Here is a 23,955-nt window from a genome sequence, read left to right as displayed (position 1 = left end):
TATGAAATGGAGCATGTTAAAAGCCAGAAAGAGCTCATGCACCCAAGTGTTTGGCGCGCAAAGATGGCCGCCTTTAAGGTAAATGAAAACATTGGTAATTGGGGCAAGGCATGGGGGGTTTTTACATCCATCTTGGGTGAACGTAGGCCCGAATTGCTGCCCGAACTGCCGATTTATCAGTCACGGATCATGGGGTACTCCGTATCTCACGAGGGCAATCATTGGTTTTGTTACGACAATGTCTTCAGAAAAGCGAAAGAACATGATAAAAACTTAACTTGGGACTGTTATGATTCTGTGTCTTGGTCCAATATGGAGGACTCCGGTATGTTAAAGGTGCCATTGATAGGAAGTAACGTTGGGGAATCCTCCCGCCATTATGCGGGGACGCCCTTTCGATCAGGTACAAGTAACGACAATCACTCGAGGCCAGCCGGCAATGCAAATAAGAGGGGGGTTTGTTGGAACTTTAACAGGGGGAAATGTTCTAGGCCCCAGGGGTCATGCAAATTTAGGCACGAATGTGGGGGGTGTGGGCAATCGTCCCACCCTGAGTCCATGTGCAGAGCCAAAACGGGTGATAACGGGGGTAGAGGAGGCGCCAAACAGGTCTGACATAGTCCGAGGGGCGCCTTTACCTACCCCGATTGATACCATGGCAATGATTCCTTGGCTCAGCGATTACCCGGATCACGCTTCCGCTGGGGTGTTGCGCAACGGATTTTCATACGGTTTCCGCATCCCAGTGGGAGAGTTTCAGGGTATGCCACAATGTAAAAATCAGATATCGGTCTTACAGCATACGACTGTGGTACAGGAAAAGATCAGGAAGGAGGTGGCTCGAGGCCGAGTCGCCGGTCCATTTAATGTGCCACCAGTTGCTAACTTTGTTTGTTCCCCTTTAGGGGTGGTTCCCAAGAAGGACCCGGGTGAGTTTCAGCTGATACATAATTTATCAGCCCCACGGGGTCTTTCAGTGAACGATGCGATAGACCCGGAAGTGTGTTCGGTACGGTACGCATCCTTCGATGAGGCCGTAGCCATTTTGAATCGCCTGGGGCACGGTGCGCTGATGGCAAAATCTGATATCGAGTCAGCGTTCCGGTTGCTCCCGGTACATCCAGACGATCAGCGTCTTCTTGGTTTCATGTTTCAGGGTCATTATTACATGGATAGGTGTATGCCGATGGGGTGCTCTATATCTTGTGCCTATTTTGAAAAGTTCAGTTGCTTCCTACAATGGGTCTTCACGAGGAAAACGGGGTTTCAAAATGTGATGCATTATCTTGATGACTTTTTGTTTCTGGGGGCAGCCGGGGATCCCGAATGTGGACAGGCTTTGACTGAATTTTGTGTTCTGATGAATCATTTTGGCGTGCCATTGGCACCAGGTAAGACTGTGGGTCCCTCGACTTGCCTCGAGTTTCTGGGGATCGAGCTGGATTCCGAGGAAGGTTGTTTTCGTTTACCAGGGGACAAAGTGTTAAAATTCAGGGCATCCCTGCAAATGTGTATAAATGAGTCTAAGGTTAGGCTACATCAATTACAGCAATTAGTGGGCCAGTTGAATTTTGCCCTAAGAGTTATACCGATGGCCCGCCCTTTTTCTCGCTCGATCGCTCAAGCCATGGTCGGCCTGAAGGAGGGTCATCACCGCACACGGCTCTCGGCTGAGGTTCGCCAGGACATGCGCATTTGGTTGGCATTTCTGGCGGATTTCAATGGCCGAATTGTCTGGAACAAACCGGCCGTGTCCTCCGAAGAGCTGGGGCTGTGGACGGACTCAGCAGGGAGCATTGGTTTTGGTGCCATATTCGGCACTCAATGGTCGGCACAAAAATGGCCTCAATGGTGGCATGATAATGGTCTGACAAGCAACATTGCTTTCCTAGAACTTTTTCCCATTCTGGTGGCCCTGAGAACTTGGCCCGAGGGGTTCAGAGATCACTCTGTGGTATTTTGGTCCGATAACATGACCGTGGTTGAGTGTATCAATAGCCAGGCAGCACGATGCAAATGGGTCCTGAGATTGCTCAAGGAGATTGTGTTATTGTGTATGCAATTGAATGTCCTATTTAAGGCAAGACATGTCCCGGGGGTGATGAACCAGGCGGCTGATGCGCTTTCTCGTTTTCGTATGCAGGCCTTCTGGGGATTTCTGCCCACAGCGGACCCGGTGGCAGCACCCTTTCCCGAAGCTCTCTGGTCTCTCGGTGCCCCGAACTACAGAACCTCGTGGGAGAGAGTTTAGCACCCAGGACGAGGAAGGCATACGAAGGGGCGTTCCGTTCCTATTGGGCCTTTTTGGGGGCAGCTAGAGGGGAGCTTTGGGGCCAGGAGGAGGGGGTAGTGAACTTCCTGCTGTATTTACGTCAGGCAGGCAAATCAGTGGCTACGGCCCAGAGGCATCGGGCCGCCATTTCCTTTGTGGCTAGGGCTCATGGGATCCAGGACCCGACAGCGTCTTTCGTGGTGCAAAAGGCGCTACGCGGGTGGCAACGCCTTGAGGGTCGCAGAGTAGATGATAGGCGCCCGATAGGTCTGGATAGGTTGGCTTTGTTGTTATCTGTACTTCCTGCAACATGTTCATCCCAGGATGAAGCAGTGTTATTCCGAGCCGCTTTTGTGCTAGCATTCCATGGGGCTATGCGGGTAAGCGAATTAGTGGCAAGGAACAAGCAGGATACCAGGGGGGGACTGTGCCGAGAGCATGTCCGAATCAGGGGCGAGACGATGACTGTCTCATTTGTCAAGTCCAAGACCGATCAGGGTTCAATGGGGGACTGCATAATGATACGAAGGATCCCCGGGTCATCCATGTGCCCGGTGAGCTGTGTAGAGGAGTATTTAGCACAGAGGGTGGCATCATGGGGGGGGACATTGTTGAGACACGCTGACGCCACCCCACTGACGAGGTTTCAGTTTCAGCGGGTGCGTGCGATGTCGATTACGGCTGCGGGCTTGAACCCGAGCGAGTTTGGGACCCATTCCTTTCGGATAGGGGCCGCTACAGAGGCTACGGCCAGGGGTCTGAATGTTGAACAAATTAAACGTGTGGGGCGTTGGTCCTCCGATTGTTATAAGAGGTATGTGCGGTTGCACATGTTGTGAAGCTGTAACGATGTACTCACGCTTCTTGTTTTTGTTTGGTTTCAGTTGCGCAAGCTTACGAGGCGGGGCGGACTGTTCAGTCGACTCATCACCGGGCCAGCGGTCATACTTCACCGGCTGTGAAAAAGGAGGTGTGGGTCGTGGGCCACTCATACGTGAGGCGAGCCGCGGACGTATTCAAAGCAGGTGACATGAATCACGTGGCTGGGGAATACGGGTACAGTATGTCCTTCTACGGAAAGGGCGGACTCTGTATTGACCAGTTTCAATCATTTTTTGAGGGCTTGCTAGGGCGGACGAGGTCACCGCCGTCTATAGTCATAGTACATCTTGGGGGCAATGATTTGGTCACCACTGGTAGACGACTTCTTCTTGAGGCGATGCTTTCCACTGTAAGTTGGTTGGCGAGGAGAGTTCCAGGGTGCACGATTGCATGGTCACATATGATCCCACGAAAAGTGTGGCGGGGGGCTATTTCTGTTTCTGCTCTGAATCATTCAGTAAGAAAAATTAATAACAAAGTGAGTAGATTGTTCCGTTCCAATACACTGCATTCTATTTCGCATGGTTGTATTACTGGCGACAGTATGTATTTGGGGGATGGTGTTCATTTGTCCCGGGTGGGGAACGAGTTACTCATAGGAGACTGTATAGCTTGGCTAAAGACTTTAAGACATGACCTTTAGGTAGGAGTGTTGTGGGGGGTCCGGATAGCCGGTCAACTATCCGGCCTGTGGCAGTAAGGTCATGATCGGTGAGCACTAATTGGTAGATCCCTATGAGTGGGCGTCACCCATTACGGATGGGAGCGCTCGAAGGAGGTGGCCATTGGCCCCTCAACGGGGAAGGCGGTCCCTTCTAAGGATGGGACGCCGAAAGGAAAGGAAAGGCGGTCAAGGCCCCTTCCTGGGTAGGGGGGGCTACAGCCCCCTCCCGGAGAATTTCCCGGGGCCAAGACATCTGCGACGGCAGATGTGGTAAGATGTGTGGGGTTTGGGGGGGGGTCTACGCTACCTTCTAGATTCCTCACACGAGTCCTCGGACGACCTTTAAGTGGCGTCGAGTTTATTGGGGCCCCCGTCAAGTCAAGGGAAATTGGTAGTTGCACTCGAGGTACACCTCGGTGCGGTCGCCCCTCACAAGTGGGGGGGATATTTCTGGTTAGGGATCTTGACACCGGTTACGACCTTGCCGTTGGCCCTTAAACGTTAGGATGTACAATTTCAAAATTTCAAGTTAGAGGTGTTGTAGGATGTTAGTTCGGCTAGGAGAACCTTTGTATTAGAGACTATGTTAAGGTTAGCCAAACATCGCAATGTGGAAATGAAATTGTACATAATATGAAACTGTTATTTTAATGTTTTAATTTTGTTTCATATTTTAATAAATACGGCCGGGAGGGTCACTCCCTCCCGTCTTCCAAAAGTTCAGATCTGTTTCCGGTTTCCCATCCTTGGGGATTGTGTTGAGAGGGGGTGGCGGGTATCTCGGCCATATGGAAAGGGGCGACCATTCGGTCCCCCCGAACGTATGGCCGAGTACCACGATCCCCCCGGGAAGCCATCTTGGGCGGGAGGCGAGTCTCGGCTGGTATGCCCGAAGCGGCGTAGCCGGGGCGCGCCTTTTTCCCGCCCTGGAGTAGGCCGGCCTAGACACTGACGCAGCCGGGCCACGCCCTCGGGACAGGCCGGGGCGGGTTTACGCCCGCCCTGAAGACGGATAAAAGGAGCAGCAAGCCAAGGAAGCATCCTCTTGTTCCTGTGCTCTGAAGCTGCACCACCTCGCTGCACGTGAGCTCGAGACGGAACGAAGAGCCAATTTTGACCCACCCACCAGCCCCTGAAGACAGCGAATTGTCTTGAATAAAGTTTGATGTGGTAACTCCTTTTTTGCAGGTCGGATTATTATCGTGATAAACATTGAATATGTAATAAAGATATGGTCAATTGGTGGTATGTTTTGCAAATAAAGTGATCTTGCTCTAGTGTTGATCAGTAGCATGTTTAGTAGTATTGATCAGTAGCATGTTTTAATAAAATTGTTGCTTTTGACTGTCTTTTAAGTCATTTAGTCATTTGGTTTAGAATTCTTTTTAGCTTAGAACTGTCGTATTTATTTTGGTCGGGCGGTAAGGTCATGATCGGTGAGCACTAATTGGTAGATCCCTATGAGTGGGCGTCACCCATTACGGATGGGAGCGCTCGAAGGAGGTGGCCATTGGCCCCTCAACGGGGAAGGCGGTCCCTTCTAAGGATGGGACGCCGAAAGGAAAGGAAAGGCGGTCAAGGCCCCTTCCTGGGTAGGGGGGGCTACAGCCCCCTCCCGGAGAATTTCCCGGGGCCAAGACATCTGCGACGGCAGATGTGGTAAGATGTGTGGGGTTTGGGGGGGGGGTCTACGCTACCTTCTAGATTCCTCACACGAGTCCTCGGACGACCTTTAAGTGGCGTCGAGTTTATTGGGGCCCCCGTCAAGTCAAGGGAAATTGGTAGTTGCACTCGAGGTACACCTCGGTGCGGTCGCCCCTCACAAGTGGGGGGGATATTTCTGGTTAGGGATCTTGACACCGGTTACGACCTTGCCGTTGGCCCTTAAACGTTAGGATGTACAATTTCAAAATTTCAAGTTAGAGGTGTTGTAGGATGTTAGTTCGGCTAGGAGAACCTTTGTATTAGAGACTATGTTAAGGTTAGCCAAACATCGCAATGTGGAAATGAAATTGTACATAATATGAAACTGTTATTTTAATGTTTTAATTTTGTTTCATATTTTAATAAATACGGCCGGGAGGGTCACTCCCTCCCGTCTTCTAAAAGTTCAGATCTGTTTCCGGTTTCCCATCCTTGGGGATTGTGTTGAGAGGGGGTGGCGGGTATCTCGGCCATATGTGAGCTGTCCTTTGTTTTTGTTCTGAGTATTGATTTGTGGGTTAAATGTGTGTTTAGATGTCTATGTGGTTTTCCCATTAGTGCAATTTCTGTAAGTGAATAGCGATGGCGCTATTCACGAAATAAATGGCTAAAGCGCACCGTATTGTATGTCCTGAGTGTTTGACCCCTTTCTGTTTATGTCTGAAATGAGCTCAATGTCTGTTTGTGTTTTTTCTTGATGTTTTCAGTCTATTAGGCAAAATGTCTAAGTGCTTAAAAACTAAAAGTTAAATTCACATTCACTAGGAATAAAATAAGCCTCAAAATTGAAATTGTGTATTTTGTAGAAAAATAAACATATAGTATTTTTTTTACTTACATACATTGTGTTAGATATTAACAAGCAAATTCTTCAGCTGAAGTAAATTTTTTGCTGAACTCAGACGCATATTATAGAACACGCATTGATGTGTCTTAGTTTGAAAAAGACTGTCACCATGCTCATGTTAATACTGAGAGGAGAACTTTTATTACCTCTGAGCAAATAGCTGTTGCCTTTGTAGGTCACAGAATAAACAGGAATATTTACTCAAGCCAGGACTTCGCCCTCAGTTGCACGGGTGAATCTTTGCATTTCAGAATGTCGTTTTAAAAAGGCTCCAAAACTAAGGTTCCTTATTTTGTATTATAGGAAGACATTTCAATTCAGGGTTTTCCTCTCTTTAAGTATTTCTGTAAGTATATTCTTGGGTCTGTTGCTAAATAATAATTAACCTATGTAATGAAGAAACATTTTAAAAAAAAGAAACAGTAACAGATGCTGAACAAGATAAGGCATGTGCAAGGAAACTAAAAAGTTAACGATGCCTTGAACATTGATTGGCAATCTCAGATAAAGATCAATCAGGGAGATTGGCTTTGCGAGGTCAGTTTCAGGTGAAGAGGTCGGTTTCTTACAGTTCATTTCAGAGTAAACCTAGTTAATGTGTACATGAACTGGGGAGGCCAGGCCACCTTTTTCGCCAGGCTATCTTTGCAGGCCTGCGTGGAGGAAGGCGCAAAATGGTGACACAGAACAGGAAAAAAATGAAGTCAGACTCGAGGAACTACAGAACCTCAATATGTGGAATTATCAAAAATGATTGGGTTTATTACAAATAATTATTAATTATGAAAAATAATTATGAAAAATAAGTGCTACAAAATTCGTTTTTTACTATTCATGAAGCTTAATGCTCATACTGTGACCTCCTAGCATTATAATTTAATTTAAGTTGTGTTGCACTGCATAATGAGGACATTAGCATATGGAATTTCACTTAGCGCAGGCTTAAAAAACTCATTTTATAAGGATTTGCATGAGATATGTCTAATGTCCAATCTCTGTAATTTGTAAAGAACATTTTGAGGAAGATTAATATGGATCACAATTATAGGATATTTATTTTTAAGTGCCCCAAATATCAAAGTCGAATTTGGATAAAATGGGGGCATTCTTGCCATTTACAATAGCTTTAAAGTGCTTTAGGCTTCAGTAAATGCATACCTTTAGGTATAATACAAATTTGCAGGTTGTTCCCATTTGGGTTTGCTTTTAAATGGCTCAGTGAGCCAATGTACCCGGTACAGAGGTTTGAGTTTAATATCAGGGTGGAAGGTTTTAACTTTCGCTGGACTTACTGAGGTTCATCCATTTGAGGTTGATGAAATGAGTGCCATTGCAAACAAGTATTTGTTCTAAAAACTGGTATGTGTGTTATTATGTTCTGCGAATTATTCACAGTAACTGTTTTAATAATCTAAGTATAGAAATAAATTGTAGCCCCTAACAGGAGTAATATATATATCATGTGTTTTTAAATAGGGTTGGTTATTGCAGGTTAGAAAGAGTTGGGAAGGCTTTTTGTCTTTGTCAGCCTTAGAGTAAGGAAGAGGGAGAGGGCTGAGGAGCCCGCAAGGCAGGTGTTGACCTTAAGGTCAGTAAGGTGGGAGTTAGGAGTAAGTGTAAACAGATGGAGAAATGATTGCTTGGAAAAGCAGGGCCTCAAAGGGTGTTGGCGCACGGGACACGCAGAGTGTCTGTGAAAGTTTTTGGAAAGTCAAAGTTAAGGAGGTTAGCATGTTTTCAAATGATGGTTGGTTACAGTTTATATTTTGTGTGTTATGTGCAGTGTCAGCAGTATGTTGAAAACAGATGTGTTTTTTTATTATTATGACTTCTTTTGAAAAGAAATGTTCTAGCGTTTTACATATTTTTGCATTTTATCCTTTTATGAATTGTTCCCGCTGGTCCTGTGTGTCAGAAGAGACACAGTAAGTTGTATTTGACAGCCAAATCTCCACTAACTGGTGATCTGCTGTCAAAAGAAGGGTGAGGATTTTAAACCTGACAAATTAAGCAGGCCCGAATATTGGGTTTTGGGCTGCAGGTTCACAGTGCATAAAGTACATGACATGGTGTTGTGCGTCACCGCTCATTTATATATGCTATTGTTTTGTCGATGCTTTTTGTGCTTGATATACAGCAAGTATATCTGATGGCTTGACATGTGCGTTTTTTTATTTTTTGCATGTTTTTGTTTTATGTTGCTGCTTTTGATACTATTACAAGTTTACCTGTGTTGTGAAGGGATATACATGACGATGCATATCGCTGCACAACAGTTGGGTAGATTTGCTCTGACACTAAATTTCATAGATATGATATTTTCATACTGAAAACAAGACAGACAACACTTCATCAGTGTATGTCAAATTTGGCTATAATGATATTTGAAGAAAAATAAAAAAAAGAGATATACAGGATCAAAGTGTGTCACCTGCTGTTAGTCAAGTTACTGCCCCCTTCCCTTAAGGAACAGGCAGCCCTAGATGTATGTATCCTGATTGGACGTAAGGATAAATTATACATCTGTGACTCTTGTACATGGTGACCTAATTTCTATATTACATTAGTCAGTTTTGTTCTGCTTCCTAAGTAGTGTATGGATTTGTACCATAAAGGAAACAAGGTTTCATTTTTTTTCCCTGAAGAAGGAACTGGAACATTAGCTGAGGTTACCGTATATGGTTTAGCGGCCAGCGGTAGAGCTAACTTTTCTGAACTATTTTTGATTTTTGTTCACCCAAGTAATTCCTTGATCTTCCTATGGATTTTTCTTTTGTTACTTCTCCCCTGACCGATGTCGCATCGTGTCTAGCTATTGGGGATTTTAGCTGTGACCTAGTCCCATTTCTCTGTTCCATATTCCTTTCACCAGTAAGCTTTTATTATTGTTGGTGTATTGTTCAGGTTCACACTTCCAGATTGCAGTAATGTACTAGGAACCCCCATATTATGCATAAGTCCCTTTTGTATGACCAGGCTGGTTTTTAAGAATTTTCATAGGCCTACTTTGATATTTTCCAGTCTGACTGTCAGGGTAGTGATGGACTGGTTAACTGACTCAATACTATAGTAAGAAAAGTTTCCCATCTCAATAGGAGATACCTTACATTTATTTTTTTTGAACATGACAAATTTTCAATGACTATTTTAATTTGGATTTTTACACTTTTGTTCCTGCTTCTTTAATTTTTGGTGGATGAGATGTGTTCCAAATCATGGAAATTCCAGGACTCTCTAGTTCTTGTCTTTTGTTTCCACATTTTTGATCATTAGCCTTTGTATTGCATAGTGCACTTGATGCACAGTTATTAAAAGGGAGGTATCTACATGTCCCTGATAATCTGTATTATGCAATTTCTCTTTTTAGGTGTTCTAGATAAGGAATTAGGGAACACCTATATGTAATCATTGAGATAAAAAATATGTTTACCCCATTAGACGATGTCACCATGCGTGAGGACATCCATTCAGATAGAATTCCCATGTCACTATCTACCCTTAGATGGTAGAGGATATGCTACCACAATTGAAGAGGCTAGAGGCACTGTTTTGCCTACTGCCTTTGTCTTTGTATTCCCATGGCGTATGACCACTCCTTTGAAGATTGCAGGCCACCTGCTTGCAGCCCCCTTGTTATACAATGAACTGTTTCTGTACTGAATTGAAGGAAACTAACAACTGTGTCACATTTCCTACGTCACTAGTCCCAGCACCCAGAAAAGAAGCAAGGCTGGATAGCGATCGCCAGCGCGCCATCAATGGTATCTCTAAAGCATCGCACTTGCTCCATCAGACGGCATTGGACATCACAGAACCAGAATTTGAGTGCAAAAGAGTGAAAGAGAAGGATTCTTGTTGTTTTGAGGCTTCAGTTTTTCCACCTGTCATGTGCTGGTAACCTCTGACAGTGTGCAGTCCCTTGAGCCCCTTGGCCTGAGTTTTGATTGGAGAAAGGCACTACATTATGGTGCCCATGAAAGAGCAGCCTGAGCGTTCTCTGACACTGACACTGAGTAATGAGTGTTGGAGCCTGAGAATGTAGACCCGGATCTGCATAGGATGATCTGTGCCCTTGATCAATGAAGAGCACACTATCTGTAGTGCCTGCGGCAGAGGAGAGATATTGGTGCACTGCCTTGAGACATTGAGACTTTCAAATGAGCTGTGAGTGTTTGCCAGGAGGGCACTCCAACGGATACTGAGAAACACTATTTTTTTTAATGGGAGGCCTGAACCAAGAGGCCCATGCAACAATGGGAGCAGATTTGATGGACGATAGAAGCCTGCCAGAGAGGCTTGAACGGACTCTGGGCATAGTTGGTTGCACAAGTGGTTTCCGTGCGATTGCATAAAATGGGTGTTAGGAGACTGATTCTTGTTGTTTTGCTGGCATTGTTTTAAAGTAGTATTCTGTTTAGTAAAAGCAGAATAAAGTCCATTCCCTGTGGAAGAGTATCCCTTTTCATCTGAGAGCATTGATAAGGTTCACCACTGTTCCACCTGAATATATAATAGGTTTCTGAAATGCATAGGAGCCCTAAAAAATGTTACTAGATAATTTTAGGATTTGCTTTTGCCTAGGGTTGTGAAAAAAAATGATAAACCTGTTTGTAATAGTGGTCATAACTGTCTTTTGCTATCTAAATGTTAAATGCTTTGTTCTCTTTGTATTCATGCTGATAGCTTACATATTCCTGTTTTTATAAAATGAGTAAAATGCTTTCCTAGCAATGAATTAGGATTTGCCTGTGTAATGGCAAAAGGAGGGTCTGATGTTCCTTAATTTTGACTCCATTTTACATTCAACTCCATTTTGTGTTGCCTTTACACAGGCTGCATGATTCACGAAGTGTTTCTGCCCTTTGGACTGCAACGTGTTGAAAACCCCCTCTGTCCTTGTCTTGAAACCCATCTCAGACACCAGCTGGCCTAACTAATTCTTGTCTGGACCACCTAATCCCTGTATCAACTATCTGTTAGCTTTTAGCATTCTTCTCGGGCTGTATCTTATCTTTTGGCCTTCGCTATTCTCTCCCTGTGTTTTCCTATTCCATAATCTTTTCCTTTGAAGCACGCAAACATGTTCTGCCATTACTGATTGACCTGTAGGTGGTATAATTGATTGACTTATGGGTTGGGCAAAAGCACGACTCAAGGGGGATGTTCTGGTTACATGATGCCTTGTTTTGAATGTTTTCCTATTGGCTAATATTTTGCAGATCTTGCATGTCCATGTTAGGCATTTTTGCATGTTTGTATAAGCTAGGACAGCCCCTTATTTTTATGCTGAGTTTGTAACCCTAAACATATAAAAGGCCTCTGTGTTCTGTACTCTTTGGACTGCCTGGTTCAGTTCCTACGGCTTCTGTGTGACGTAGTTTCACTCATTTGAGTTTAATAAAAATGTTCTCTTTATATTCCAGCTTCTGTGTCAGATTCTTCTTTTGCATTAGTGAGACCCCTGAGAATGAAGACTTGAGTTTCTTCACCACCCCTTCCCAGGTCCACTCATAGGAGGGACCTAGCTGGTAATCCAGCCCCTAAAATCAGTATAAAGATAGGAGTTGTGTTCCCAGGACTTTAGATTATTCTGGAACGAAACTCATATATGAAACTCTTGGACCTTCGACGTTCTATTTCGACTAGAAGACTGAAGACATCTCCCTTGTGGTCAAGGAGTGACCATCCTGTGCAAACCGGCACCACCAGTAATTTGCGAGTTTGCTTTGTCGATGTTCCTACTGGAACACGAAGACTCAGTGACACAGGAACTGGACTTCCAGACTTCTCTGACTCTGATGCACCTCTACAGCAAAGCTGAGACCCGTCACAGACACGAGAGACGTGGGACCAGACACCCTGGATTTCCTGCATTTTGCTAACTTCATCGACTCCCGAGGTAACTCGCAGTTGTGCAGTGGGGTACAAGAAGCCCCAGACCCGAGCGCCATTTGCACCAAAGCTCAGCCCTCCACACTCCATGAGTGCCGCGTGGGGCCTGCTCCTGCATTTCAGCTCAATGCGTCTTCCCGGTTGCTAGCCCGCTGGCTAGTTAGCCCTCTGAAGACTTCTTTTGAGTTTACACCATGGGCCTAGTTGCTCCAGGCTTGCTCCAGCTTCCCTCCAAAGGAGAAGCTCCCCAGACCTTGCTGGTCTGACTCGAAGCCAATCTTCACTTCCTGCATGGGTTGCGTTTGCCAAGGCGTGTTGGGTCCAATCCGGATACTGATGCAGCAGACAACTAGATCCTTCATGGGCAGCTCGAACCCAGCTCCTGGTCATCGTTGACGCCTCCTGGTCCTCGTGGCTGCAGAGACAAGCTTCACCTCTTCACCTGAAATCGACTCGACATTGCCTGGTTCCTTTCTGGTTTCTTCCTGGTCAGTGGCTAGTGACCCAGACTCTGTCCCCTCTGCTTTCAGGTTCTTCAGTTCCTCCATCCACCCGGACACTTTTCATCTGGTTGCCTGCAGCACTTCTTTGCAGATCTCCATTGAAACAATCGGCAAAACCCAACATCAAAAGGCACCTATGCACCCGGCTTCCCCGGTTGAGGTAACACGAGTACTCCGGTGCTCCTGTGGATCTTGACTCTCGAAGTGTCCTACTTTAAAGTGGTTTTGTTGTAGTCCATCCGGAAGTGTCCTAAATCTTTAACTTTGTAACTTTTACGTTCCCATTATAAGTCAATGGTAACTCGCGACTGTGTTTCTGTGGGAGTCGACCTGAGGGCTCAGTCAGAGCGGGCAGCTGGAGAGGCACACGGACAGGAAGACTGTGTGCAGCTGAAAGATTAGTTAGAGCAACTCTGCCACGTGAAACAGCGGCCAGGAAGTCATTGCGGGCAGTGAAGTGTGGTCTGAGAAATAGATCATGTAAGGCATCGCCACGAAGTGAGGAGCCACCTGGAGTGATCCTGTAGGCTCCAAAGTACCCCAAGAGACACGCGACCCAGGAGATATGGATGCAAAGGAGAAATCCCATGCAGTGCGGTCTGTGAGTATCGGTAGAACCAACATCGGAGTATAAGCAGGGCACGGATCGCAGGCATAGCCCTACACAACAGACATATGCTTAGTGAATTGAGCAGTTGGTCCCTCCACGCACTACGCTACACGCTGTGGCTGATAGGTACAAGGTGGGAAAATAACTGGAGAGTACATTGCGTCTGCAAAGGGCACTGCATGGATGCGTGGAGAAACCAGAATTGCAGCCCGGAATTTCTGATCTGTGGATTGAGCAAACATACCCCAAGTGGCAGAGGAACATAATTTTTCAAACAACAGTGGTCCCGTACACAGGGGATGTTCAAAAACAAATAAATATAGACACAGTGGATTCTATATTAGTTTAGACATGTCCAGCCGGACAGGGTCTCAATCTTTACTTTATGATAAATGACAGAGGAACAGCCTGGGGAAAGCAGATAAGGCACAGGCCAAGTTGCAATTTGAACCACAAAAGTCTAAAAAGCAGATACACCGAACCTGATGCTGCTGGCTCCAGGCCTGAAGTTAGTGACCTCCTGCGGATGCAGATCTCAAACAAATATTGGGAGCCATGCAACACAGTTCAACAAAAATAGATGGGAAAATAGGCACGCTTACTAACCGTATGGACAGAATGGTGGAAAGACTAGACAAAACATGCAGAGAGACTTGACACTGTAGAAAGAAGAGTCTCTGACATGGAAGATACGATCAGCGAAGAAGTGACTAAGAACAAGGTAATGGATGGAATACTCCACACCCTGCAAGCAAAGACAGAGGATCTAGAAGCACACTCTAGGCGGTGCAATATACGTATAGTGGGCGTTGCGGAAACAGCCAATATAATGAATATAGAGGAATTTGTGGAAAGCACACTGGTGAGCATAATGGGCAGGGACACTTTTTCAGAGATCTTTAGTATGGAGTGGGCTCAATGTGCCTTGGCCCCGAAGCCGGTCCAGGGGGCCGCCCCATACCCAATAATTAAATAATTACCAAACTTTTAAACTATAGGGACCAGGGAGGGGGGCATGGCTTGGCAGCGACCAAGATGGCCGCATAATCCCGCGGCGCACCGGCGGCATACCTGAAGACCCCTGAAATCCGACATCGATCCTGTGGATCCATCACGCTGCACACCGGGATCGGAGAGTTGACATACTCCGACACACAACGGTGTGTTTTCTATCCGGATCCGACCCCGGGAAGCCGAGTACCGGGGATCGGTGAGTGTGGGCATGCTGCGGCCTAAGCGGTGGAGGCCTGCCAGTGAAGCACAGGCCTCGAGTGGAGAGCTGGCCTCCGCGGGAGCGCAGGAGGGCGGCCGAGTGGCACACGACACAGGGAGGGGACGCGACGTAGTGGTGATCCCCAGAGTAGGACAAGGCATTTGGAACCCCTGCCCCCCTGGTGTGTGCCGGTGTGGTGTGCTGCTCCCTCCGGTGCTGCAGTGAGTGGGCTGGTCCCCCGGGGAGTGGATGCAGAGAAGGCAGGCCAGTATGGCGGCGCCCCTACCACGTGGTGGAACAAGGCGGCGGAGAGGACTAAGAATCCTTGTCTGCAGGCCCAGGATATGGAGGTAGCGGGGCGCACTAATTAGTGGAGGTAGCAGCGGCAGAGGCCCTTGGTGACCACGGTGCCGAGGCCAGGGGCGACAACAGACGGCGGACCGCTGGGAGAGGTGTGGGGTCCCCACCGGGCGGCACAAACGATTGGCAGACGGGCCAGCCGGCATCAGTGGGCTTGTGCTGAACTGACGGGGGCCACCCCTGCCTTTCCCGAGCGAGGTGGAGTGCGGACGGAGGACGGAGGGCCCAGTGGCATGCGCCCTATATCACGCACTGCCATGAGAAACAAGAAGTCCACGGTGACCGTATCCAACACTATGGACAACTACGCGGCGGAACAAGGAGGGGGAGCCCAACCCCACTCCGGGACTTCGGAGGAGCCCCGTGAGCCAGCCCTGTCTTCCATAATGTAGGTCATACAATCTTTAGGCACCACTCTGGAGACCAAAATAGATAAAATCATGTCTATCGAACTGACGCTTCAATGGGCGGACTTGAACAAGACGTCCAAGAAAGCCACACAGAACGCCACTGCCATTACAGAACTACATGGTGCTACCAAGAAGTTACAACAACAGGTCCAACAGCTCATACACCAACAGAGACAGATGGTGGCCCGGCTGGAGGACCAGGAAGGGAGGGCTCGAAGGAACTACCTGCGGGTGGTGGGAGTGCCGGAGAAAATGGAAGGGGCTAGCATGGAACTGTTTTTGGAAAATCTCATTTTAAACCGCCTGCACCCCAAAAGACTGTCTAAATTCTTCGTCATAGAGCGGGCACATAGGGCACCGATCCCGCCGCCACGCCCGGGGCCCCCACCGCGCACCATCATCGCGCGGATTCTCAACTACAGAGACAGGGATGCAATCCTAAAGGTGGCCTGGCAACATGGGGACGTTCGTATGGACAACGCGAGGATACGTTTCTTCCCAGACTTCACACTTAAGGTCCAGCAGGAGCGCCGTTCGTTTGACGCCGCCAAGAGGGAACTCTGGGAACGCGGAGTCAAGACATGATGTTCTTCCCGGCGTGGCTCAAGGTCTTGGCGGAAGGGAAATCCTTTTTCTCCACCACCTGAAGGTACATACCTGGCTTGAAGAGCGTGGCCAGCAGCAGAGAGGCCCGGAGTGTGGGGGAAGTTGGAGAAGCGCGGCGCCCCAGTCTCCGGCCTCATTTGTGGGATCAGCGGGGTGAGCACGACGAAGACAGGAGAGCCAGCACCAAGCGAACAGGCGGAGGACCCGCAGCCTTTCCGCGTCTCCGGACCTGGGGTGACAAGAAGGAATACATTGGTTTGGACTGGCCGGAAATCGTGGACATGTAATGTATACGGGGGCTATTGATACTGGTCCTACAGGGTCACTGAGGGATGGGGGTCTCAGAATGTGTGGGGGTCCTGCGAGGGACAGATTTGAAGGCCCGAACATTATTTGCTGTTACTCCTATACCGTACGGGCAGTGAGACCCCGGTTGAGTCTCTTGGAAGTACTCTTTCATAATGGGACGCTGCTCCAGATCAAGGCAAATGGTGGAGTGGTATACAACTGTTACAACGCATTTTTTACAACGCAATACCATTACAACGGATCTTTTACAACGCAAATACTGTTACAACGCATACTTTTATAACTCATACTGTTACAACGCTAGTACTTTTACAACGCAGGTACTTTTACAACGCATTTTTGATGATATATTTGGATTTTATTGATATAATTATTTGTAATATAATATTTGGGTTTTATTGATATAATTATATGTAATATTTTTTTTTTTTAAAGGGTATTATAGTATTAATGTTTTATTAATATATATTACTATTCTTTACTATTACTATTTAATATGTTATTTTTAAGTTTTAAATCAATAATTTATTAATTAGAGTATTAATTTGGGTACTATAGAATTTATATATTTTTTTTTATTATTTCAAATATTTTTAATAATAAATAATACTATTTTTTAATATAACAATGTTATTTTTTAAATTTGTAGTATTAATTTCTTTATTTATTAGAGTATTAACTTGGATACTATTGAAGTTATTTATATATTTTTAATTTATATATTATTTTTAATAAAAAAGGGGACTTAATAAAATATAATTTAGAAAAAGGGTATAATAGTATTAATTTTTAAGTACTAAATATGACTATTTTTCAATTACAATTTCCTATTTTATTTTTGAAGTATTAATGTATTAATTTATTAATTTGAGTATTATATTGGATACTATTTTAAATGTATTTTAAAAGATTATTTATTTATTTAATTTATAAGGGACTATAATATTTTAAAAAATTAAAAAAAATTCCATACATTAATTTAATATTAGTTTTTTAAAAGAGTATTTAAGTAAATAAAAAAGGCTACTATAGTAATAATATATATTACATTATTATTAATAGTATTTTTGGGTACTATACAACTCTATTATATATATTTATTAAATGTTTAAAAATAAGTATAATATATATGTAATTAAAAATAAATGGAAATTTTGTTATAAGTTTGATGTAATATATTGATTTGTTTTGTTAAAATATTTATTTAGAAAATATGGAACTTTACAACTATTTTATATTTATAAAAAATCAATATATATTATTTGAATTTAAAGGATAAAAAATATTATTTTTAAAATATTTAGTTTATATTTTAAAAATTATTACATTGAGAATATATTTGTTTTACACTTTTCAAAATTATGGTTCCCACGGTTTTCTATTGTTTTCAATGGATACATTTGTCCTTCATTTATTTTCATGATTTCAAGATATGTGTATGGCGGTATGGAATAATAGAAAAGGAAAGCACAGGAAAGATTCGGAAAATAAGGGAAAATTAAGAAGTAAACAGGTAAGTAATGAAAGTAGTTAATTTAAATGAAATTGGTTTTGAAATTAAAAAATGTAATTTTAAAAAATAACAATAAATCAGTAATTAAATCAGTTTAGTTTTTATTTCTGTATTGACAAATAACTTTGAAAAAACATCCAATTTTTATTAAATTAATGCATATTTTTGTACATTTATATACATAATAGAAAAATATATATAAAAAATAACTTTATTACTATATATGTATTATATCTAAATGTACATTAGTCCTTTCTTTATCGTTGCAGCACATTTTGACGTCATGACGTTTACGTGAGCGTCATCGGCCATTTTGTGGAGGATCGGAGCAGGAAGCAGCTGGAAGCTGATCTACGTCCAGGTAGGAAACAACTTAAACTTTAAATAATAATTTTACAGATAAAAAGATTAACATTTATTGTAAGGAAAGGATAAGTAGAGGTTGCTCGATTTTTAAAAAATGTAAATAAGAAGACATGTCGATACCCGTATTTCTAGAATATGCCTATGTTGGGTCGGAGGGTGGGGGAAGATTGGAAACTTTAAATTAAGAAGAATTAGTTGTATTTAATGCAGACTAAGTGATTTACACTGTATGTATAAATAAATGGAAATCTTTTGGTATGCAAGTTTTGCGAAACGATGTTTGAGAAAGTTAGTTTTACGTAATTGTTGATAAAACATAAATCGAAAGTAAACAGGGATATATTCCATGGTGTTTTCGTGATTTGTGAAAAATGATAATTTAGTTTTGTTTGGAATTGTTGTATAATTTGGATAAAAAATTATTATGAAAGGCCGAATTGTTTATCACTCTTTTTAGAAAAAAAAGCAGAAGTATATATTTATGGATTATATTTGAGTTACTACATTTTGGAAAAAAAACACATTTTGCTAATTTTTTGTTCTGTTCATTTTTATGCATTGGTAATTTATTCTTAAATAAGATTGTATATATGAAAGGTCGAATTGTTTTTCATTCTTTGCCGAGAAATTAGGTGAAGCTTGACTTTATTTTGGTTAAAAAAAGGCTACAATGGCACAAAAAAAAATGAGGTTTTGTTCAAAATCTTTGAAGATTGTTTTAAACTATTTTTTAAAAAAATAATCTGAAATAATTTGTGTTTATCGGTAATATCATAGGAATATCAAGTTACTGCTTTAAGAAATAGTTTTATCAACATTTGTACGGTGTAGATTGCAAAGAAGAAGAGTATAAGCTATGAAAAATGCATTTACAACATTTGCAATGTAATGTGGAAAAGATTAGCAATAATGCAAAACATTTTGTTCCCTAATAATATTTTCAAAATAAACAAATATTTTTATTTTGAAAAGGAAAAAAAATATTTTTGTTTATAAGGGGATGATTAAGAAATTGTTAAAAAAAATCAACTTGTGAAAAATAAAAATTATTAAAAAGATTGGTGACCCAACATATAATTTAGAATTTTTAAAAAAAAAATTTTTTTATGCCAATTAAAATTAGAAAGGGAGTAAATTTAGAGCAAAGCAGGTAAGTAATGTCAATATGTGTTTAAAAAGAAAGGATGTTAGCAAGATTCTCAAGGTAATCTAGAGCCACACACAACGAAAACTGTTGTATAAGTCCCAATAGTCGTTCAGACATTTCCTTAGTTCTTTGAGTAATCCGTGAGTTTAGACTACCTGTGAGAGTTTGTGATAATCTCATTTCTTGAAAACTTTGCTCCTTCTTCAAAGTTTCAAGAAATGAATAGAAATTCGGGTGGGGTTTTCCAATTACATGATTGAAGGAGTTATGCCATCCCTCAATGGCATTATTTGTTTTAGCCTCTCCCTGTAGGCAACTCGAATAACAGTTCCACCACTCCACATGGAAACGTGGCTTCCTCCTGCGACCCGATCTGCCTAGGTGTCCAATCCATGTGTCTTCCATATAATTTAGAATTGGTGCCAATTTATCTTCGTTTGTTAAATAATATTCTGATTCTGTAATGGCAGTGTAGTACTCATCTACACTTTCGGGAGGGACAAAACAAAGAGCTGTTAGTTTTTTTAATTCGACTTGAAGTTTCCTGTCTGTTGAGTATTCTGTAACTAAGGGTGTTTTCTGTAATTTACGCCAGAATGCCTGGGAAAAATGGAAAAAACACCCCTGAATTTGGGTATCCGTGTACATTTTGTTGATCACATTGATCATGCTCAATTCAAAATCCATTATTATTTTCCTAGGGCTTTGGTTAGTTTTAGATTTAATCACAGTTAAAAATTCTGTGTAAGTTGCAGAAGTCTTATCAGGCAGCAAACTATACACTAGGGGTATTACACTATTGTTTATTTTTGCGTGTATAGTATAAATTTGGGTGAATGGATGGGGCGTGCTTTTAAACGTTCCATCCATCATCCAAATTTCACTACTCTCAAGCTTTAAAAGGTTGCGGGGAGTACTAAAAATTAGGATACGCTTTAGAGGGTTTTCATTATCATGCAGAAGGAAAGGTTCATTAGCAAAAGAAATAGTAAGTTCGTGCGGAATATTGATATCAGAAAAGCTATGTGGAGTACTAATTTGAGTATTACTTGCCTGCTTTGGACGTTGTATAATTCTACGCAAATTATGAATGGTAGGCATATTACTAGCAACATGGGTAGGGACATGCTGAGCAACCTCTCTCAAAATTGATCCAGTGGAATCATTGGAGGTGCTTGCAATAACTTTCATCTCATTTACTGTTTCTCTTACATCAACTTCCATTGCAGAGGCAGAGTGGTTATGGTCGGTTGTTCTTACAATAATGTCATCGACCGTAAGCGCTCTGCCGCTGCAACGGGTTGTAAAGTATTGCACGCATCTCCAATGATTCCGTGGAAAACTTATCCTTTCCTTACAATAAATGTAACCTGCATGATTAAGGAGTCGATTTCCTTTCCTGGACTTGATATAGTTAGCGGTAGGATGTGTAGACATTGTCTGAAAAGAAAAATAAATGATATTAATTTTTTGAATATTATTTCATAATTGTAATTTTTGTAGCATTTACAAATATGTTATGTTTAATATATGCCATTTTTGTTACATTACTGCACAATATATTCATACAATTGCTGGTATCTTTAGTACTGAACTATCCAGCACTTTCCCTAATGTAGCACTTACTTTGAGTTGGAATAGTATTTTATACCTCTATATTATCCTGCACTTTCCCTACTGCAACACTTACCTGGAGTTGGAATGCTAATTTACACCTGTAGACTATCCAGCACTTTCCCTACTGCACCACTTACCTGGAGTTGGAATGCTAATTTACACCTGTAGACTATCCAGCATTTTCGCAACTGCAGCACTTACCTGGAGTTGGAATAGTAATTTACACTTCTAGACTATCCAGCACTTTCCCTACTGCAGCACTTACTTGGACTTGGAATAGTAATTTACACCTCTACACTATCCTGCACTTTCCCTACTGCAGCACTTACCCAGAGTTGGAATAGTAATTCATACCTCTATACTATCCAGCACTTTCCCTACTGCAGCACTTATCCGGAGTTGGAATAGTAATTTACACCTCTAGACTATCCAGCACTTTCCCTACTGCAGCACTTATCCGGAGTTGGAATAGTAATTTACACCTCTAGACTATCCAGCACTTTCCCTACTGCAGCACCTACCTGGAGTTGGAATAGTAATTTACACCTCTAGACAATCCATCTATTTCCCTACTGCGGCACTTACCCGGAGTTCGAATAGTAATTTAAACTTCTAGACTATCCAGCACTTTCCCTACTGCAGCATTTATCCGGAGTTGGAATAGTAATTTACACCTCTAGACTATCAAGCACTTTACCTACTGCTGCACTTGCCTGGCGTTGGAATAGTAATTTACACATCTAGACTATTCAGCACTTTCCCTACTGCAGCACTTCGCCTGAGTTGGAATAGTAATTTATACCTTTAGACTATCCAGCACTTTCCCTACTGCAGCACTTATCCGGAGTTGGAATAGTAATTTACACCTCTAGACTATCCAGCACTTTCCCTACTACTGCACTTACCTGGAGTTGGAATAGTAATTTACACCTCTAGACTGTCCAGCACTTTCCCTTTTGCAGCACTTATCCGAAGTTGGAATAGTAATTTACACCTCTAGACTATCCAGCACTTTCCCTACTGCAGCACTTACCTGGAGTTGGAATAGTAATTTAAACCTCTAGACTATCCAGCACTTTCCCTACTGCAGCACTTACCCGGAGTTGGAATAGTAATTTACACCTCTACACTATCCAGCACTTTCCCTACTGCAGCACTTATCTGGAGTTGGAATAGTAATTTACACCTCTAGACTATCCAGCACTTTCCCTACTGCAGCACTTATCTGGAGTTGGAATAGTAATTTACACCTCTAGACTATCCAGAACTTTCCCTACTGCAGCACTTATCCGGAATTGGAATAGTAATTTACACCTCTAGACTATCCAGCACTTTCCCTACTGCTGCACTTATCCGGAGTTGGAATAGTAATTTACACCTCTAGACTATCAAGCACTTTCCCTACTGCTGCACTTGCCTGGTGTTGGAATAGTAATTTACACATCTAGACTATTCAGCACTTTCCCTACTGCAGCACTTCGCCTGAGTTGGAATAGTAATATATACTTCAATACTATCCTACACTTTCTCTACTGCAGCACTTACCCGGAGTTGGAATAGTAATTCATACCTCTATACTATCCAGCACTTTCCCTACTGCAGCACTTACTCGGAGTTGGAATAGTAATTTATACCTCTAGACTATCCAGCACTTTCCCTACTGCAGCACTTACCTGGAGTTGGAATAGTAATTTATACCTCTAGACTATCCAGCACTTTCCCTACTGCAGCACTTACTCAGATTTGGAATAGAATTTAAAACCTCTTTACTATCCAGCACTTTTTTGATTGTAGCAGTTATGCAGAACTTATATATAAACTTATACGTTTACATTGTCTAGCTTTATACCTTCTGTAGCTTTTAATTGTGTTTTTTCTGGGTAGCTACTTTCTTTTACTTAGTAATTTATATTTACAATTTTCACTCATGCTCTATTCTTATGTGTATAGTTTATTTGGAATTACACTTACTTTTGAAATTGGAGCTTTTTTCAGTTGAAATGTGTTTTTGATCTAGTTTTTTGCTTCAGCTGTTGGTTTTGAAGATATTGCTTTGGGTGGGTTGTACTCTGGAAAAAATTTTATGATTAAAAAATTGTGACTTATGATTTCTGAAGAAAGCGACTATTTAAAAGAACAATGTTTACATGATTTTCAATTTAATATACATTCAATTGATGTTCAATTATAGAGTAACAAAATTTTTAAAAGACGTTTGATTTGAAAATTATACCTGTATTCTATCTAGCATTTTCTCTACTGCAACACTTACCTTGAGTTGGAATAGTAATTTATTCCTCTAGACTATCCGGCAATTACTCTAGACTATCCAGCACTTTCCCTACTGCAGCACTTACCTGGAGTTGGAATAGTAATTTACATTTATAGACTATCCTGCACTTTTCCTACTGCAGCACTTACTCGGAGTTGGAATAGTAATTTATACCTCTATACTATCCTGCACTTTCTCTATTGCAGCACTTACCTGGAGTTGGAATAGTAATTTATATCTCTAGACTATCCAGCACTTTCCCTACTGCAGCACTTCACCGGAGTTGGAATAGTAATTTACACCTCTAGACTATCCAGCACTTTCCTTACTGCAGCACTTACCTGGAGTTGGAATAGTAATTTACACTTCTAGACTATCCAGCACTTTCCTTACTGCAGCACTTACCCGGAGTTGTTATAGTAATTTACATCTCTAGACTATCCAGCACTTTCCCTACTGCAGCACTTATCTGGAGTTGGAATAGTAATTTACACCTCTAGACTGTCCAGCACTTTCCCTACTGCAGCACTTACCCGGAGTTGGAATACTAATTTACATCTCTAGACTATCCAGCACTTTCCCCAACTGCAGCACTTATTTGGAGTTTCAATAGCACTTTATACCTCTATACTATCCAGCACTTTCCCTAATGCAGCACTTACTTAGAATTGGAATAGTATTTTTTACTTATATTTTATTTGTTTATATATTTCAGCAATATGTCTTCTGTTGCTTGCAATTTAAATGCATTTTATATTGTTATATTTA

General features: G+C 42.5%; 1 protein-coding gene across 1 annotated transcript in view; it reads right to left on the bottom strand.

Moving 5' to 3' along the window:
* Positions 1-22,928: 22,928 nt before the first annotated feature.
* The window catches only part of LOC147736764 (uncharacterized), an 86,723-nt gene continuing 85,696 nt past the window's right edge, over positions 22,929-23,955 (bottom strand). The window contains 1 exon segment of the mRNA XM_086952692.1: positions 22,929-22,984. Coding sequence (XP_086808818.1) covers positions 22,929-22,984 — 56 coding nt within the window.

The sequence above is a fragment of the Lissotriton vulgaris genome, chromosome 1_2, assembly GCF_964263255.1.
Source record: "Lissotriton vulgaris chromosome 1_2, aLisVul1.2, whole genome shotgun sequence".
Lineage (NCBI taxonomy): Eukaryota > Metazoa > Chordata > Amphibia > Caudata > Salamandridae > Lissotriton > Lissotriton vulgaris.
This window is presented reverse-complemented; position numbering and strand designations above follow the sequence as displayed.